At 36.0% G+C, this 20,742-nt stretch overlaps 1 protein-coding gene across 3 annotated transcripts; it reads left to right on the top strand.

Moving 5' to 3' along the window:
* Positions 1 to 3,807: 3,807 nt before the first annotated feature.
* Positions 3,808 to 20,633, top strand: LOC123317025 (sialin). 3 transcript variants are annotated; one of them, XM_044903372.1, is made up of 4 exons: positions 3,808 to 4,053; positions 10,358 to 10,461; positions 13,501 to 14,394; positions 19,417 to 20,633. In XM_044903372.1, coding segments are annotated over exons 1-4 (1,536 nt in total). In that variant the 5' UTR covers positions 3,808 to 4,051; the 3' UTR covers positions 19,953 to 20,633. The 3 variants fall into 3 exon arrangements, with proteins under 3 accessions (XP_044759307.1, XP_044759308.1, XP_044759309.1); XM_044903373.1 differs by lacking the exon at positions 3,808 to 4,053 and adding an exon at positions 5,513 to 5,750; XM_044903374.1 differs by lacking the exon at positions 3,808 to 4,053 and having other exon boundaries at positions 10,358 to 10,460; positions 13,499 to 14,394.
* The last annotated feature ends 109 nt before the right edge of the window (positions 20,634 to 20,742 follow it).

Genomic DNA, 20,742 nt, shown 5'->3' with positions numbered 1-20,742 from the left:
AAAAAGAGAAATTAGAAAACAGGGGTGAAAAACAGCAATTCTGGAGCTTTTTCGTTGTTTTTAGCCATTTCTAGAATTTTCGGACTTCTTCTCCACCCAACATCTTTACCTCGGGTGCATTACCTCAGACCTTCCTAGGGGGTGCCCCCCCCCACAAAAAATGTTCATTTCCGCCTATGATGGTCATGCTCAGAGAGCATACTCTGAGGAACTAAAAGTACGTTTGTGAACGCTTCGGGTAATCAGAGCTTACTCAGAGCTTGCTCTGAGTAAGTTTGTGAACGCAACCTTAGTAATGCTGTATAACCTCACCAGAAAAGAACTAATCTAATTGGCACATGGCGATCACGTGGTTGTGATCTGACTATTTGATTACTTCCTTTCTCAATTCTTAAGGAAGCCGGCATTAATCCACCATTATTAAAGGGTAGAAATAAGTAATCATATATCGCTCCACTACGTCATATACGAAAAACTGATTTATTTTTCGTTAATTATTTGCAAAATTCTATTTTTGAATTCGAAGTCTAGATAAATAGGTACAATTCGATCTCAAATCATTCGACAAAAATTCCCCTCGCCTTTTCTTCAATCCTCTGATTTCAAGGGTAGAAAATTGAGATTCATTTGTTATTCTTCCCGATGTATGTCGTATTATTCTTTTTTATTGTATCAACGGTGTAGGACCGTATTTATAGTGATAGAAAAACACAGTCCTTTGCCACAAAACCTATCGGTGAATGAACCTTTTTAAGGTTATACTAACTTTGATTTTGTCGATACAAAAAAGATCGAACACATTACACAACCGTATGAATATGCATACAGGTAGTGATGACCTGTTTCCCCTTGTTTCCTTTATTCCATAAGAAATTTCGTTTGAAGCATATAACCTCTACTACAAGAATACGTTAGAGAAGAACGAATTTTATTTCAAATCTGCTTGAATAAGGGGGAAACAGTGAAATGGAATCGTAGGAAAGTACCTACTCCCTTTCTATACATACATTTCTGAGTAATTTCGCTACAAATAGTTCAAAATTGATTAATGAGACGATAAATATACAATTATAATGATATTCTCAACTTATTTATTGGCATAAATATCGAGTGCGCGCTGTATTCCCGTCAAGTGGAATAACTTGGATAGAAATATACAGTTTATGACGCAATAAGATAAAGTCCAAGTAAACAAAGATTACACTATTGTTATTTTCATATGGTGGAATTCCGATCAAAGTTCCTGAAAACAGGTCAGGTCCACAAATCAAACTTTTTTTCGTAATATTTGTACACTCAATAGGTGTATTCTCCTTGATAGTCTGTCGACTGATTTGTGGACAATAGTCTGATCATCAGTCCTCCACAACTGCAGATTCATCTCATACAGGGTGAGTCTTTGACTCGTAAAGATATTTTAACAGTAGATTCTTGAGGTTCAAAGAAACACTTTTTTCCTTTACAATTTTTCCGATTCGCCTTGGTTTGAAAGATACAGGCTGTTGAAAACCCATAAAATATTTCTATTTTTACTCACAAACGCCTTTGGGCCTGTTCCGATATTGCTGGTTTTACTGGCCCGCAACCGAATAACAATAGTACTCGAACGACCGGGCCAATTAATAGGCATTGTCTCTGAAATACTGACAGTACTGTTCAGGAATATCGGAACAGACGGTTTGTCGAATGAAATGTATTTCGGAATGTAGTTCATTTATTTGAATTTGATTAAACTTTTTCAAACACAAGATATCACCCACGTCTTCAAGTTTTCTCATCATGACCATTACGTACCATAAAAATGGTTCAGAGAAACCAACTCTTGAAACTAAGTTGGACGATTCGTAAAATAAAAGTATTCTTCATATTTTCTCGTATAATGCGCCTTTTCGAGTAATTTGATGTTCAAAAATTGAAAAGTATAGCTGTGAAATTTGAAAAATTGGTTACTTTGACCGAATGCAACTCCTTTTAAAAGATCCACCAATGTGCAGTGTCACAGATTTAGCTATAGTTTTTCTGAAGGTAATTTTGTTTTTCCAGGGGTGCAGAGCCATTATGAAAAATTAAAATGACCGTATCTTTTTATCAAGGCCGAATCGGAAAATTGGGATAGAAAAAAATGTTTTTTTTGACTTCAAGAATCTACTGTTAAAATATTTGTACGGGTCAAAGACTCGCTCTGTATCTATATTATGTTTAAGAAATATATGGTTTTATTTCCTAAGGTGCCCTTTGGCGAGAGAAATAAGTCTTGCTCGTAAAGAAGGATCTTTTTCAATTTAGTTTCCTATTTTTTAGCCTCCATAGTCTCTTATCTCTATCTATGGTCTCTAGCCTCCACAGTCTCTAGCTCTAGTCTCTAGTATGGAGCGTCGAGCCTCCATGATCTCTAGCTTGAACTACAATATTTAGGAGGTATTTTTTATCAATTATTTATGGACCAGCTCTATTCAACTGCGATAACCTATGGTACATGGTACTAAATCAACCTAGTACTAGTATCATACCTATAGCCCCTCACATACGAACCCAAATAAGGATAGCTTCCTGGGTTATAAATTTTATTTCGAACATTTTTTTATGCGGAAAAGAATGTTATCAAATCAAGTAAGTGTGAAGAGTAGGGTTTCAACATAATCGAATTGATTCGTATCACGCTATACCACGTGGTGTGTTAGGTATTGTTTGAACACGAAGGTACAGTAGGGTAGACACAAATAAAACGGAGGTGTGTCTCCGAAACCGGTGCGTGTACCCACGCTCCACAAAGCACAAAAGCATTGGCGTATCAGCGAGGTCATACTCTAAGGTCTAAGACACAGCATAATATGAGAGAGTGCAAGCGATTCGAAAAACTCCTATATATCTTTTATTGAAACTTTTTTCTTTGTCTAATCAAATGTGAAACTCCTCAATATCAAATAACTAAAGTGATCAGGATAACATATTAACAGCATTACCCCCTTCGCTGTCTCTTAAATTGGACCAATATGAACTGGAACTGTTGTGAATGATCTATAGAGGGCTCTTCAAAAAGTTCCAATGAAGACTTGCTACGTTAAATTCATTATCTTAAGAAAGAATTATGTCCCTGAACCAGAAGTCTATCAGTTTTATATTGAATACTACCTTGTTCTTCCAAAATGTTCGAAAAAAGACGTTATAACGTCTTTGGCCTAATTTTTTCAACACTAACCCAAATTTGTTATCACTTTAAACGAAAGACCTAATTTCGAAATGTGTTATGTTTGTCAAATCTGCTCGATATCCGTGTGAAAATTGCTATTTAATTAATTTTATCATCTATAAATAGAGAGGCAGTTTGAAATTCCTTAACTATAGACTTGTACAATAAAATAAGCTCAAAAAGAAAACCGTGTGTTCAGATATATAAGGTACACTAGGTAGCTTTAGCCTTAGATCTTCTTATGTGGTGGTGGACAACATCATCACATGATACTGCAATGATGCCGATAAAAGCAACAATAATTAGTTTGGGTCTCTGAGAATGAGTAGGCTCATACAAAAAATGCGGATGAAAAGAATAGAAACAAAAAGATGGCCTACAAACAGAAAATGGAGGATTTCCAAAATGGGTTTTCTCGGATGCAAACCAGCATCTACTGTGGATGGGAGTACTTTGAAATACCATTAATATTTCTGTTTCTCTTTACTATAGACTCAGCAGAAATGGAAAAGTCGAAAATGGTTAGCGTTTGTTCAGGTTTTGATGAAAAATATTTTGACGGTGATCGAAAGTGAAACTTGACATTTATTTTCTTTCTGTTAGATTATGTTCTGATATTGAATTATGTAATTTAAATAGAAAAACTTATATATCTATACCAGGTTCTTGAATTTTTCGATATAAATTGTCCTCCAATATTTTCTCTACAGAAAAACATAACGTGAGGAAGAACCATGTGAAATGCAAGACATATCTACGTAATTTCTACCCATGCTAGAGTGAATATAAATCTCTCCCATTCGATGATGGAAGTCCAATAAGATAACATTACTCCTGGGATATAAAAATTGTTATTCAAAAATGTAAGTTCTTCCTAGAAATATGATGATATGAAAACTACCAAACCTGAGTAAATTTTGGGATATGCATCTTGCATAATTTTTTCAGCATATCCTATGTTGTTGGGAGGTCTTGGTTTGGAGCCTTTTATACAGGGGAAATAAAAGAATTCTACGTTAAATGATCGCAGGAAACAGTCAATGTCACTATGACAGTCTATCGAGAATCAAATATCGGCTATTCCACTTTTTATGAATATGTATCGCATAATATAATTTTTTTCAATGATCTGGTATATTATTATACCGATCAAATCAAATCTATAAATGTTATTCCCCCATCCAGATTATTATTATTGATCACTTTCGTCTAGAATTCAATATCACTTATAAAAACTAAGAAGAAAATTATCCATGCGGTATATTCAATTCGATCCACTTAAAAAATGTATCATTTCCAAGAATAATTCAGCAAACATCGAGCAATTCATTTGGGAGCTACATTCATTAACAACCAACTAATTGTACGCCCAACTAAATGGATTCAAATCAACCCAACTAGTTTGGCAAGTCGATATGTATTACTTTCAGTTCGTTTAACAGTTGAATGCTAGGAATTCTTCGATAAACACGAGAAAAATTTTGATTGACCGCAGACGATTTCCTCATTTAGTAAATGATATACGTGTTGTGGTATTATAGGACGTGATTTTGGAGGTCGAAAAAATGGAAAAACCTAGGTAGTTCTAATATGACCCTCCAACATCTATATTTTCGCGATTATTTACCAGAAGTCGATAGAAACAAATGAAATTCGGTATTTGGGGGCTTATGGATGAACAAATTGTTCGGGAAAACAATAATTTCCACCATAGGCGGAGATATTATTTGGGGAACTTTCACAAAATTATTCTTCAAGTTCCTGAATTTTTTTAAACAAGAACACGATTTTCAAAACGAATTCAAGAAAAAAGTACACTTAGTTGAAAGCATTACGAAGCACCAATCTGGGGAAGGAGGTTTTAAGAATTGATGCATTTTGACAGAGCGATATTTTCATCAATCTATTACCTAAACATTCCCGCTACTGAATGTTATTTGTCCCCAATAAACGCTACCAAGGAATGATATATTTAAGGATATAGTTCGATATGCAATTTTTTGAATTTCGACCTCTAGTATCAACGTTAAAATCTGACATCATGTTCACAGGGTGTTCACAAAAGTTGCGGCAAAAATGCAGCACTTTTTCACACATTTTCGTTCGTTTATGGATTCAAATATGACACCCCCTGTCGAAAATTGAGTTTTACTCAAGTTTTGGTTGATACAATAATTGAAAGGGCGAGAGATAGTTGGTTAGAGGTATTGATGTATGTTTGACGTACGCCACTGGACCCACGTAGGGGGCTCGTCACCTACGTATCGCGCCGGCGCCATCTGATTATCATTCAAATTCGCCATCCGACCTCGTAGATTCGAAATTGAATGAGTAAAAGCTGGATTTTCTTGCCGATTATTTCAGTGTATACTCGCACCCGGTCTGCTTTTGTTGTACAACTCAAGTTTCAGCAGCGTAGCCAGGCCGTTTTCTATCCACATATTCATGAATGAAACTTCCTGTGACTGTGTAGTTTTTTTGCAACCGTTTCCTGCCCCCCTAACAAATAACCGTTGTCGGATATCGGACCTAAACTTTCTGTTGATCTCGCATTTTTGAGGTGAGGATTTTTTTTAAGTTAGTCCAGTATGAAACTCGCAATCATTCGAAGTAAATTTTTGCAAATGTTCTTTTGAATTCACAGTTAATACAGTAACGTTAATAGTAACAAAAATCGAATTGATTCAGTACAAACAGGCTGTAAACTTGTATTATTGGTGTATGCTTCTGTAATAAAAAGTATTTCATTGCTTCGACAATGCATATTTAAAATTTTATGATTCCAGTTCAAAAGTTTCTGTAAATATGCTTCCATCGGTGATTTTGACCCACAAAATTGGTCGATTGAAACCACAATCTGGGGTAGTTTTTATGCCAAATATTGAGAACTTTTTAATTTTGAGTATTCGAGTTTTTTTCTTTAAACAAAAACTATACAAATGGAAAGGGCTTGTCGAATTTTTTGAGATTTTTTAAGATTCATAAAAGGTCTTTATCATAAAATAACATCAGTGAAAACTAAAATTGTCTTCTATGAAAATACTTTCAATTCTTATTGAAATGAATCGAAAATGATAATTTCGGAAATAATTATTTTCATTACTTTTGGTATAATGAATTATTATTTTCAATTTTATTTTTTGTCGTGAACAATTTCAGAAATTTATTCCTGGTAACTGAAAAATAATTGTACCTCAGAGTTTGAAAACTGCTTGTCATATTTTTTTGTCATAGTCAGTTAACAGGTTCATAATTTTGATACCTAATAATAAAATAACAGTGAAAATCATTGATTCGACGGAGATATTCACAATTTTTATTGCAACAACTTGAAAATGACAATTTTCAGAAATAGAGGTAATTTTCATTTATTTTTATGAAATAATATTTTTGCATGGCAATAATGAAAACCTTTGGTATCATGTACAAAAATAATCTTGCCTATTCTTTCTCTCGGAAATGATTGAAAATAAAATAAATGATAATGATAAAAAAAAATAAAATCGATGTACCTAATGCATTTTACAACGTGAATTTCTATATAATCTGAAGTGAATTGAGAAATAATATGCACGGTTTTTCTCGATTTGCTCTGAAAACTTTTTCCTTTTTATTTTCTAATGACATTAACTGATCAGATTTTGTCAATACGGATCCGTGATAATTTTTCTAACGGGATATTCTCGAGATGAATTTTTATTTTAGAATACGATGTCTGAAAATAACCATTCACGCTATCTTATACTGATGGCGAGGTGCAGGTGGCGTCTGAATACAGAAATAGACGTACAAGTTGCGTATGAATTCGCATAAAAAAAAAAAATTTTATTTGAAGGAGCCTCTTACATGTTTTATGTGAACAATAAGTATTCTTCTCGATATAATACAGAAATATCAGCATTATTCCCGTGGATGTATAATTGATTATGTGTCTTTTAATCTTTTTCCTATAATGATTTATGTTATTTATTTTGTTTAATATAATATATCACTAGTATTCATAATGTTCCTTCTTTACTTTATTCAGCAAATGATTGGGTGAATATCAAGAAAAATCAATTGATTAATTAGTTGGGATTCAGCTAATTGAACTGAAACAAGGGCGCAGCTAGGAGGGGGGCTGGGGGGTCTGGACAATATACCTAATTTGACTTCATTTAATCATTAGGTATTTTACAACTTACGGTATGAAGTTTTTATAAATTTTTTCGTATAAATGTGTATGATATATTCATTTACATATTTTTTTCCTAATTAAAAATTTTGTTAGATAGTTAGGTCCTCCCAAAAACAACTTCTGTCTGCGCCACTGAACCCACAAAATATTCTACTTTTTAATTTATGATTTATACTCTGAAAAGATCACTTTCCTCGAAAGATTTGTTGGAATTAATAATTTATATATAAATAATAAAAGAAATGTTCAGTTTCCAAGTCATCCGAATAATAAGCTATATAATTATAAAGAATTATGAATAGGCATTCGAAATTTAATTCATAATTAAGCCTATATCCGGATATAGTTAAAAACAATCGCAATTATAACTTGGTATTGATATAACTTATTTTCACAATGACGGTAAAAACACATAAACGGTCAACTATAGTATAGGTATGGCGATTTTAAATAATTGCAATAATTATTGTGCAACCGAGTATCCCGTATTAAGTATGGGAATAAGTGAATACGAATGAGAAAATCCATTGTTTAACTCTTAATGATACAGAATCATTTAATCCGGATGTAAATTGTTAAGGAAAATGTCATTGCTAACAATAAGATATATTTGTGATTTGTGGAAAGTGAAAATGTTTATTCATGATTTACTATTTATTTTTGTGTTGTATTTTCCAGCAAAATTTCATCTTATTTTTTCGTGGAAATATAATGTTCGACAGTGTTCTGAAATAATAATTTAATGGGAATTACAAGTATTAGAAACGATAGAGGGTAGGGGCGAAAAGATGAGAAAACCATTGTCGGATAGTTCCAAATTTAAAAGACTTATCTTCTATTTCTCATGGTGGTAAAGTATATCCTTTGGTTCGAGTTCATTGAACGATGAACAAGTCCGTTAATCCACTCATTAACACATGGGGAAAAATTCACAACTAGATTCTAATTATTTGGAAAATATCACACTTATTTCTAGAGTGAAGCATCTGAAAATCCTGCTCTTTAAATATTGAAGTGAATAAAAACTCCCCGTATCACATTATATGTTATATCTCTATAAATATCAATGATCGTTTAATTGTATTTATTCAAAAATTTTTGTGAAAAAAGTCAATATTCTATGCAACTTTATAAATGCAACAACCTAACGCTTTTGAACCTAACTATAGATAAAAAAGTTTTAAGAGTGAATTCATTTCGAATTACGATTGAGAGTTAATAAGTTACGGTGAATAAATGTTTTGTCTGACCTAACAATCATACGCCATTTTATGACGATACTATTTATTCGATTCAATAAAGAGATGCAAATAATTTTTTTATTTTTTAGTTTAGATGAATTTATTTCCGTAAACAGTTTTCACCATATTCAAGAGATATGACGAATCTCATTAAAATGTTCAAGGTAGAAACTTATTTATTTAAATCGAATACGAAATCTTTGAAAGAATGCCTTAAGCGAATAATGTGTTGTAGGTTTTCTCTATGCACAATGTCAGAATGTCTCATTCTAGAATTCAGGTGGGTAAAAAGTAACGCACCAAATTTTTCCTGGGTGTTTACTATTTACTCAACTTTTCATGTCGATTGAGGGGTTTATCCTTATAAACCCCTTACGAAGGGTGGTGTTAAGTATATTTTTTCAAATGAAAACCCTAACTTTTTGGGCTAAAAATGGATAGACCTTTTGCTGCTAATGATGATTTGGTTAGGGATGGGATTGTTTGAAACAAATTAGTTTCGAAGTGTAGTTATTATATTTCTTTATTCATCTTTGAATAAAGGTGCCTTTTCTGATGAAATTGGACATAAACTGTTAACTGGCCCTATCATTAACTTTAAACACCGAATCTTTATGGTATTCACCTCAATCACAGGTAAAAAAGCGGTTCCCGAATTTCTCGGTACCATAAATCGTGAAATCGATCTCGCAGCGGAGAAATATCATGCTTTCTTTTCACAACGACCGTATTTCAAAGAAACGACTGGCTGTATGCCCTGACTTGGTATAATGTAAGAACCAGTTACGCGAAAACCATGTAGTAGCATACAAGAACAACAGAACTCCGATGTGCCTTTGGCAACAAAAAAGGTTTGTACGTTCATATAACAGAAAAAAGACTGGTTGGTTTCATGAGAGCAATGCCAGTTCACGTCGCCATGAAATTATTATACCTGCAAAAAAAACGAGATGAAAATTACAAGTTTACAGTTGCAAGGATTGCATTGCAGAGTGGCGCCAGTAGGTATGGTAAATTTGTACGCTTATTTTTACCATTGACTATTGAATTAAAATTGAAGGGGTATAATATACCTTTACTTGGCTATACGTATAATGCGAGTCTCTAACTTGTGATAAACTCAGTAAATCGAAGACTGTTGTCAATTCAATGAAATCAAAATGAAAATTTCTATAGATTCTGGCAAAAACAGATCAATACATTGTAACCACAAGACAATGAAGCTATAGAACTCCATGTCCTGATTCTGATTTTCGATCAGTTATAGGTCAAACTTTGGCAAAAAAACACCCAACAGTAGGTAACCAATAAAGTATTAGGAAAATTTTCTCGAAAAACCACGTAACAGTGGAGTAGAGAGAGAGAAATTAGTTTTAGAGGTGGCAAAGGAAAAATATGTGATCAAGACTTTGGTATGAAATTATATGGCTTTGCTAGGTGGAGAAACCCATATAAATCATTGAAACAGATTAAGCGATTTTCACAAAAATGAGTTTGTAAACCACGATACGTGTTTCGCCATCTCAATAGCATCTTCAAGTGGGAGAAGATGAACTCAGTTTACCTGGGTTTGAAAACTCATTTTTGTGAAAATCATATAATCTGTTTCAAGTTCACTTATGCATTTTCGTCAAGTATCGGCCACATCAATCCAATAGCAACATAGATTCATTTAATTGGGCTGTAATCATATATATCATCCTTCATTATGAGTTATTGGAATTTCAAATTTGTGGAATTTTGTTGCAGGTACCCATGGATTCTTAAGTGGCAAGTTTCTGCCATCATCTCAGTTTCATATTACATTGTATATCAATTTTGGACAAAACGGAAAATGGCGGAACAGAAAAAAGGTAATTAATACATATAAAAATAGATTTTCGATTATTCTCGAAAAAAAATAGCAGATTCTCGCAGAATTAAAAAAACTGCCTGTGTCAGATATTAAAGTTATAAATAACTGTGAAATGGTGAAAGCTAATAGACAGTTCTTTAGCCCTAGTAAAAATGAACCTTAAGATTAAAGACATGTCATAAAATTTATTATGAAACTTGGCGTAAGCTTTACGTTCAAACTATGGCTCTACCCTCCATAGTTCAAACACAGAGTATATATCTCAATAGGTCCATAGCCTACTTGATAAAGAATTTCTTTGATCCATCAAATCCGTCAAAATTCTGCTGAAATCACAGAGCACGATTTTTTTATCGACGACAATAACGACAAAGCAAGATATGTACTATAAATCATCTAATTAGAGCACGAAACACATCTCGCAATTTCATCATCCGTTTCATCATGCTCGAAACGTCGATTATCCGAAGAAACAACATTTTGAACGCCGAAAAATATCCGGCGTGTCCCATATACATACATATATACGCCCCGCTTATTGGAGCTGAAATAACTCCATAATCACCTTGGGAATATCATTTTGAAATATGCGGAAACAAAATAATATATGAGATCTCTTGAACCAAAATAAATAAAACGTCATTATCGATAAGGGTTCACAGATGTCAAGTTCAGCGAGACAATCGTCTGTGTAAAACGGAAAATACCGATACAGGAAATTACCAGTGGAAAAAAAACATAGCATCGTCGGGGTCGAACAGATTTCTCGAAATGTGACGCGAATGTAAACAGAAACCGCCACGAACAAGAGCTAATCTTCCATTTGATAAGAGGCCAAGTGGGAAAGCTATGGACAATTCCTAGGCAGGACATTAAACCTAGCATATTAAAAATTTCACCTCAATTAGCTTATGAAATCTTGACAGTTCACTCGCTTATATAGCGTTGAAAACCTACAAACATATATAGGAAGCTTTAGGCCTTACACTCAATATTGACAAAACAAAAATCCTGGTAAGTCCGCCAGAAAGCCTTCAAACAGATATCAGCCTGGAGGATGAAACTCTAGAAAAGGTAGAGCAGTTCAAATACTTGGGAAGCTTCATAAATCCTAGAGTAACCTGGACATGGAAATACCCAACCGTATCAATTCGGCATCACGGGCATTCTGGAAGCTAAAGGTCCGAGTTTTTCAAAATCACGACCTCAATCTGAAGACCAAGATTGCTGTTTACAAAGCAGTGGTCCTCCCAACGCTTCTTTACGAAAGCGTAAGTTGGACGCCCTACAGGCGACATATTAAACAGCTTGAACAAACACAACAACGTCATGTAAGACAAATAATGAACATCAGATGGTTCCACAAAGTTTCAAATGCAGAAGTCTAGCAGCGCTCGAGTTGTATAACAGTTTAGACTCGAGTACCGAGGGCCCGACTCAGATGGAGCGGCCACATTCTGAGGATGCAACACATAAGACTCCCCAAAATAGATCTGTATGGCGAATTCACAGAAGGAGCCCGGAAACCAGGAGGCCAGTATAAGATTTTTAAGCTTATCAATCCTTGAAACCAGTTAATGTCAATCATAACTGGTAACAACTAGCGTTAGACAGACCACAGTGGAGATCTTTGGTGGGTTATAATAGAGACTCGAGAAGAATATAGCGGCGGCTAGATCTGGTTGGTGACTATCCATGCCCAGAGTGTAGAAGGATCTGTAGGTCACGGTTGGGTCTCTTAAGTCACAGGAGAACAACTATTGTTCGATGGCGTAGGCCCTACCCGATATTAAACGGTTGCGTTGTTCTATTGCCTGCCGTGGGTCAGATAAGCGGTGTAATTGCTGTGACATTGCAGACCAGGTATGTTCAATACAATTTTGGTCTGGAGAGGCAGAGCGGACCAATCTATGCATTTAATTTTATCGTTAATAATTCTGACACGTCGATTAACATACAATTGTGGCCTATGGCTGTCGCAAAAGGAACAATAATAGGTTCTACGACCAAATCACGATACCTTAACGGTATGGTTGCGTTAATCAGGATAATAAAACCTTAAAACAAATGTCCTCTCAAACGCACGCTGAGCCAAAACTGAAAAGAGCTGTGAGCGTCATGAAATTGTCATTATACTATTATACCCCGTTCTCGCCACAGCAACATTCGTCTATTAGACTCATACAGTGAAGAGGTAGGACCATAGTTTTAATGTATATTAGTCTGAGAAACTTGAAATGAAAGTAAAAGTTTGACTTTTGACCGTGGGAGAGTGATGTAAATTATAGCCATATTTTCGCGATTAAGACGCGTGAAGCGTCTTTAAGCGGTGCTATTCGAGCGAATAAGTCATGACGTCAGTCTTTAAGACGCTTTAAGCGGAACCTGGCGGTCTGTAGAGAGCGCCTGTGTCATAGAGTCATCTTGTCTCTGGCCTGTGCAGAGATATATCCACAGAACAGACTTACTTTATGGATATATCTATATCTCTGGGCCTGTGTCGTCTTAAGCGGAAAGAGGTAATATAAAGAAGAAGGGAGAATATGTTGTTTATATCGAATTTGATTTGAATTCCTACTAGGGAAGAGTGCTTTTATTGCCAATAATGCAGTTTCAGCATTATCATTTAGAATAAATAAATATTTTTCAAATAATAGCCAAAGAACAGAAATTGAAAAATTCACAATTCGATTCGCTGTCTAATGTCAACGACAGATGACTCAACCATCAGCGATATTCTATTTTTGCGACAATAAAATTAATGACGTCACGCTTAAAGACGCTTTAAGACATCGATTAAGACGCTTGATCGCCAAAATATGGCTTATATTATTCGTGCCTAGTCTGTGCTCTTGACAAATGGAATTGACGTTATTAGTGCTATCATACTGTTTTGTTCGATGGTCAGAGGTCTGCCTTTGACGTTGAAGGCCATAATTGAATATTTTCAGGAGACTTTATATCTTCTTGCTGTCGCTGTCACTCTTCGTGACATCCTCCAGTGTGTCAGATAACTCACTCTTTTCTTCAATTCCAGAGTTCCTATCATGCCGCTTCGTGCTCAACGCCATGGTCATCCTCGGATTCATGTTCAACTACATGCTACGCGTCAACGTCACCATCGCCATAGTCGACATGATAGAAACGAACGCCACCACCCTCAACCTAACCTCCAACAGTTCCGTGGTCAAGTCCAGGGTGGCTGAGCAGCGTTTCAACTGGACCGAGACGCAGAAGAACGACGTGCTCGGCCTCTTCTTCTGGGGCTACGTGCTCACCGAACTGCCCGGAGGCAGGCTCGCCGAAGTCGTGGGCGCCAGGAGGGTGTTCGGAGGCGGCATGTTGGCCGCCAGCATCCTGACCCTCCTGACGCCGCTCGTGTGCTACACCAACTTCTACCTGCTGCTGTTCACCAGGGTGCTCATGGGTTTCTTCCTGGGGGCGACGTGGCCCGCGATGCCTCCGATGGCCGCCAAGTGGATACCGCCGACGGAAAGGTCCAAGTTCATAGCGAACATGATGGCGAGCGCCCTGGGCGCCGCGATAACGCTGCAGGCGAGCGGTTTGATCATCAGCTGGATGGGCTGGGCGGCCGTTTTCTACTTAACCGGGGTGATCGGTCTGCTCTGGTCGGTAGCGTGGTTCATGATCATCTACGACTCTCCAGCTGACCATCCCAGGATATCTCCGGAGGAGAGGCTGGAGATAGAGACGGCGATCAGGGAGGGTGACGGCGCCAAGAACAGGAAACCTTCGACGGTGCCGTGGGGAGAACTGTTCACCTCTCTACCGGTATGGGCCATCATCATCACCCACGGCATGTCGGTGTTCGGCTATTTCACCATCTCCAATCAGCTTCCCTCCTACATGAAGAGCGTGCTCAATTTCGACATCAAGAAGAACGGATTTTTATCCAGTCTGCCTTATATCGGTGAGTTTTTGTCGATTTGAAATTATTTTATCTTTTGTACATTTCAAATAATTCCTCACCCAATATTGAGATCCTAATATATCCCTATGAAAGAGGCTCATGGTTAATATGTATACACAATAAATGCCTGCGATCGAGTATACATAAAGGCCAGTCCACACTATTCGTGCTCGTGCTCACCCGTCTTGGGCTTCTCTAGTAGGCTGGTGTGGCTTGTATGATTCGCGGCCGTTTTTGTTATATTAACATTGTCCACATTATCTCAGTTGCTTATCAGTTTTGACTCGTGAGGATCCATTTCATTTGCAAGCTTGTCATCGTCCACATGACTCGAGCGGCTCGACAAGCATAACGATTCTTTCCTTTGATGTACCGACAATAAGCGGAGGCACTCAAGCCATAGGCTCCTAAGGTTTGCGCACTTGGTTCTCGTTTAAAAAGCCAAGGTTCTCGGCTGAATAAGCTTAGGTTCTGGGTTAAAAGGTGGATTTTACTGATTTTAGGTTGAGAAAACTAGGTTTTCAGTGAAATAGCCTAGTTTCTGAGTTGAAAAAATAGATTCTGGGTCAAAAAGTCTAGGTTCTTGGTTAAAGAGCCAAGGTTCTCGGTTTGAAAGACTAAGTCTACGGTTTAAAACCTGGGTTTTCGCTTAAAAAGTCTAGGTTCTCGTTCAAAAAGACTAGGTTCTCTTTTCGAAAGATCAGGTACTCGGTTCAAAAACCTAGGTTCCCGGTTGAAGAGCCTAGGTTCTCGTTAAAAAGTCGAGGTTCTCGTTCAAAAATCTAGGTTTTCCTTTTTAAAGATTAGGTTCTCGGTTAAAAGCCTGGGTTCTCGTTCAAAAATCCTAGGTGCTTTTTTTGAAAGACGGGGCACTCGGTTTGAAAACCTAAGTTCCCGGTTGAAAAGTCTAGGTTCTCGTTAAAAAGTCTAGGATCTCGCTCAAAAAGCCTAGGTTCTCGGTTAAAAGTCAAGGTTCTCGTTCAAAAGCCTAGGTTCTCCTTTTTAAAGATTAGGTTCTCGGTTAAAAAGCCTAGGTTCTCGTTTAAAAAGCCTAGGTTCTCTTTTCGAAAGATTAGGTACTCGGTTCGAAAACCTAGGTTCCCGGTTGAAAAGCCTATAGGTTCTCGTTAAAAAGTCTACGATCTCGCTCAAAAAACCTAGGTTCTCGGTTAAAAGTCAAGATTCTCGTTTAAAAGCCTAGGTTCTCCTTTTCAAAGATTAGGTTCTCGGTTAAAAAGCCTAGGTTCTCGTTTAAAAAGCCTTGCTTCTCTTTTCGAAAGACGAGGTTCTCGGTTTAAAAACCTAGGTTCCCGGTTGAAAATCCTTGGTTCTCGGTTAAAATTCTAGGTTCTCGCTCAAAAAGCCTAGTTTCTCGGTTTCAAAGATTAGATACTCCGTTGAAAAACCTAGGTTCTCGGTTAAAAAGTCTAAGTTCTGGGTCAAAAAGACTAGGTTCTGGGTTATAAAGCCTAGGTTCTCGGTTAAAAAGTTTAGGTTTTCAGTTAAAAAGTCCAGGTTCTCGCTAAAAAGGCCTAGGTTCTCCGTTAAAAGCCGAGGTCCTCGTTCAAAAATCCTAGGTTCTCGTTTGGAAAGACTAGGTACTCGGTTAAAAAACCTAGGTTCTTCGTTAAAAAGTCTAGGTTCTGGGTTACAAAGACTTGGTAATTGGTTGAAAAGCATCCGTTCTCGTTTAAAAAGCCTGAATCAACATTTCAATTCTCGTTTAACCTTTCCATTCTGCACTTATGCTTAGACTTAACTCAGACTACTGTTCTTTGTTAAAACCATAGACAGATTAATAATATAATAAGTTTATGATTGAAATCCCAGATATTCAGCTATAGCGAAGAACGATCCAGATCGAAAATTTCGATCTTCGTCTAACGCCGATGCTTAACTTGAAACAACTTCGGTTTTCGTAGAACTATCACACTACTTGTAACTAATAGCGTCAACCAATCTAGCGTCATCTGCTATTGAAACTGTATCATATCATCTACATTATTAAGCATCTTTGCCGGTATCATTATCTTTCCAATATTCACGAAGTGACATTACTCCGTTCTCTATAGAGGGCAATTATAATCCTTCTCGTGAGCGAATAAACTTTAATAGCTTATTAACTTTGAGGACATCCTGTGCCAATAACCGATAACGAAACGCAGCAATATCGATCGATGTACGTTATCAACATCTCCAAGAATCGTTGGAAATATGAAAGGGGAAAAAAGGTAGATATAAATTTCGTGGAAAATATAACCTGAACTGTTCGTATCCAAAACGAAAGAGAAGGATTTCCCCATCGCTACTTAATGAGTCTTCTGACGACTGAAGCTGGGCTTTATACATTAAATTTTATGAAATAAGATGAGGAAGATGAATGATATTGCTGACTGGAACAAAATCAGAATTTCTAATCCTCCTCTGAAAAATTATATGAATATTCTGAGTTCGGTAAGGTCAGTACCTACATCAATCTATATATATAATAGAAGACCATCTTCTATTATAATTCTGCATAATTTCACATGGATTCCGCGCCGATTCGCTTTTTTGAATTATTTTATATCATTTCTTACCTTATTCGATTTAACTTGCTGGTTGACTTTATTTTAATGAATACAGGATTTAAATACATATGTATTAATGTGCATTCTCGAAAGGTCAGATAGGCGAAATATTCTATGCTTATAATGTTTTATTAATGATCGAACCAAAATCGATCCAGGTCGAGCCCTAGCAAAGCAACGATCATCATGTTAAATTGTTCACCCTCTACGTCTATGTGTATTAGATACCCAACTATACCCCAACTGTAGTTGGGGAGCCCACGATGCTTAATCGGGATTTACTCGACCGTCGTGGAGCTGGTAGAAAGAAAAAAATTTTTATGATGTATGCACTATCAGCGGTGGGGAAAGCGTCTGCAGGTTCTCAAAGGTGTAAAAAAAATCGTGAGGTGTACATACTCTAGTAATCACTCCATTGATCCGCGGTTTTCTCCGTATTTAGGTCTAACCTGCGTGGATCGTTCTAGAGAAAAAAATTGGCTGATTATTATTCAGAATCTTGTTATCAAGAGAATTGCTTCGGTGCGTTCGAGACCTTGATAAATACGATTATGCGCCTCATGTAAAGATCTTAATCAATCTGCACATACATGTATGTGGTTATTATATCTACTCGTAAAAAAACTCTCAAATGGGGTAAATTCATGAGAATTATGAGCGTCCTTAATCCATAAAATCCGTGGATAAAAATTCACAAACGATCTGTAATGGATTTTAATTACGAATTACGCTATATATTTATTACGTTATTATTCAAATCAGCAATAATAGTGGTTTTAAAACGATAATTCTTTATTTTCGCCATATTAAATCGCAAAAAATGGCTCCAGAAGGAATTGCTACAGGGCGTCTTATGTTGGCTTCAAAGTGGTTTATTATCCTATTATCTGTGGTAGCTGTGCAAAACGAATCGATCTCAATTCGAATTCTGGTGAAGTAATTGGGCGAAAAAAGAAATTGTATCGGTGATAAACATAGCCAACAAATTTTTCAACCGAGTGGCATAATTTATAACAAACTAATCAGGTTCTGTACGATACAGGTCCATATATAAGTTGTCAGAAGTATGAACAATTCTTTCTGTACCGTGTTCGGTAAAAAAATTACACCTCATAAGATATTTTGAGTTATTTCGGATAACTTTCAATATTACTGCGCTCGGAAACAAAATGAAAATGAAATATTTGTAAATGATCATGCTCATCATTGTAAAGAAAAACTTCGATGCCGAACTAAGTTACGGAGCAAATGTTGATAGAAGACAACTTTAAACCACTCAGAAGCCTTGAAATAACATAGATAAGAGTAAATTTGATTTTCTATGAATTTTGACACGTCGAAAATAAGTATTGAACAACGGAAACCTACTTATATTTTAATTTATTATCATCCTTATCCATATATTGTGACCACATAATATGCCGAGAGTAAGATTCATTTAAAAAAAAGAATTTGTTATAATTTTCCTGGGAATTTTGGGAATATGTTATGATATTTTTCATGATCACATGTACCTATATTCGACAAGAGACTCGGAAAAAAGTTTGACCAATTTCCCTATAGATAATAGTTTTCCTATGAGCCCTAAGCATCAGACATCGACTGAAACTGTCGTAAGTAATATGATAAAATTTAGCGTTTCACAGAACCCATATGAATTATTAATTGACCGATAGTTGTTATGTCCGGCACTAGGCATACATTTGCATTAATCAGGAAACAATATGGCCCATTGTCTTGATAAAAATGACTGAACAGAAAGATCGACGAAATGAAAAAATAATGGAATTATGACGATGACTTCTGATCATGAAAACTCCTTCATCTTGCCGTATTTCTACGCCACTGTTAATATAGATAGTTCTTTTTAGGAAAAACCTACGTATTCACTACTGGACTCTGACGTCAACAGGCCTGTTATCTTTATTGCGGGCGATAAATAAATATACGCAAGTTTGGTAGCAATCGTTTGCGTTAGGGATTACATCCTCTTTATTGCTACAAAAAACATCTTATAAACTACAGTGAAACATATTGTTTTTATTAAATATTTCCACGTGTCTTAGGACAACTCCTTCTCTTTCCTTCAAAACGAGTGTTGAAAAAATGCGTCGTCGGGAGAATTTGACAGTTGACTTTTTGAGTTTGAAATTCAAAACCGCCAACTTTCAAAATTGTGTAGCTACGAAACATAGACACAGGAACTCTATGTCTATGATACGAACATTGAACTGTATGGTTACCATAGAGTTCAATCAAAGAGTAACAAAGAGTAACTCTTTGGTTCAATGGCTACGAAACGACTAGTAACCAAACCATAGACCAGACTCCTTTATGCTATGGAGTTATACTTATACTTGTACTTTCCATACAAGTAACAAACTATCGACCACCCAAAAGCTCCTCAAAATAGCATCCTTGTAAAGTTGTAATGTCATTTTATTTTTTTCAGGCAAATATGCCATGGCTCTGACCTCCAGCTACGTAGCGGATCGCATACTGAGAGCAGGAAGATTTTCCACCACCACCACCAGGAAATTACTCACCGTTTTCGCCTTGACACCTCCAGCAATATTTTTACTAGTACTCTTCTTCTACGGTGAAATCCCAAGTCTGGCAGTGGCCCTGCTGACAGCTTCCCTGTTTTGCAATGGGGCAGTAACCGGGGGTTACCTCACCAACGGATTAGACATCGCTCCCAACTTCTCGGGAACCATAATGGGCGCAGCTAATACTTTATCGTCTTTCGGTGGATGGTTATCGACAAAAATCGTTGCCCTTCTTACTGAAAAGAACAACACTTTCGAGCAATGGAGATGGGTGTTTATGATATTAGTATTCACGTACGCTTTTGGCGCCGTTTGGTATGCACTATTTGGATCTGGCAACAGGCAGAAATGGAATTCTGTTGATGCTCCACCAGAAGATGCCCAGCAAGAACTCAAACTCTTGAAATCTAACAAAAAGGAGAACGAGATAATCGCGTGATACGTTGGGAATTATATTCTGTGATATTTTTAATATAAAATGACTTCTGTACATTGAACCCATAGACATAAATCTATGCCTATGCATTGAACCAAATGAAATTCTATGACATATCGAGGATATGTGACGAGAAAACTGACTGAATTTTAACAGCACGAATACAAATTGGACCTATTCAAAGATTGTAGAGTTAACTCTATAATTTTTGGGACCTATTCAGTAATTCAAACAGAATTTTGCTGCGGATGTCCAACTGAAAATCTCGTGCTTTTGAGATAAAAGATTCAAATGTTATCAATTTTCTTTTCTTGAAATTTCATTTATTTATTGAAGATATTTGACGTATTTTTTAGTATTTCTGTTTTTTTGCATACTATAAAAAAAACTTCAGATTTTTATTTAAGGAACATTTCATAATTATGAATTCATGCTGGTCTTGATTTTGAAACTTCTAGAAATCAAATTTATTTTGCAACACCGATCTCCTCTATACTTTGCAAATGTGAAACAAATTTTCCTAAATCAGTTTGAGTAATTTTTAGCAAATTAATTCTGATGAATCTATATTAAGAAATGAAAATGGATTTACAATTTCATTTCCAACTAGTTTATTTTGTAGTTTTTAGATGACATTTGTGCCCTTTTGTACAATGAATTATATTAATAAAGAATTTTTAACTATTTCGTCGTATCTGTAATTATTTGAAGAAAACACTGTTTTCTCGTAGATATAAGAAACGGAATATAAAAATGAGTCAACACTGTGAATTGAAATTGACCGTTTTCGGAT

This window comes from Coccinella septempunctata, chromosome 7 (assembly GCF_907165205.1).
Source record: "Coccinella septempunctata chromosome 7, icCocSept1.1, whole genome shotgun sequence".
Lineage (NCBI taxonomy): Eukaryota > Metazoa > Arthropoda > Insecta > Coleoptera > Coccinellidae > Coccinella > Coccinella septempunctata.
The sequence above is the reverse complement of the archived record's forward strand: the minus strand, read 5'-3'. Positions and strand labels throughout refer to the sequence as shown.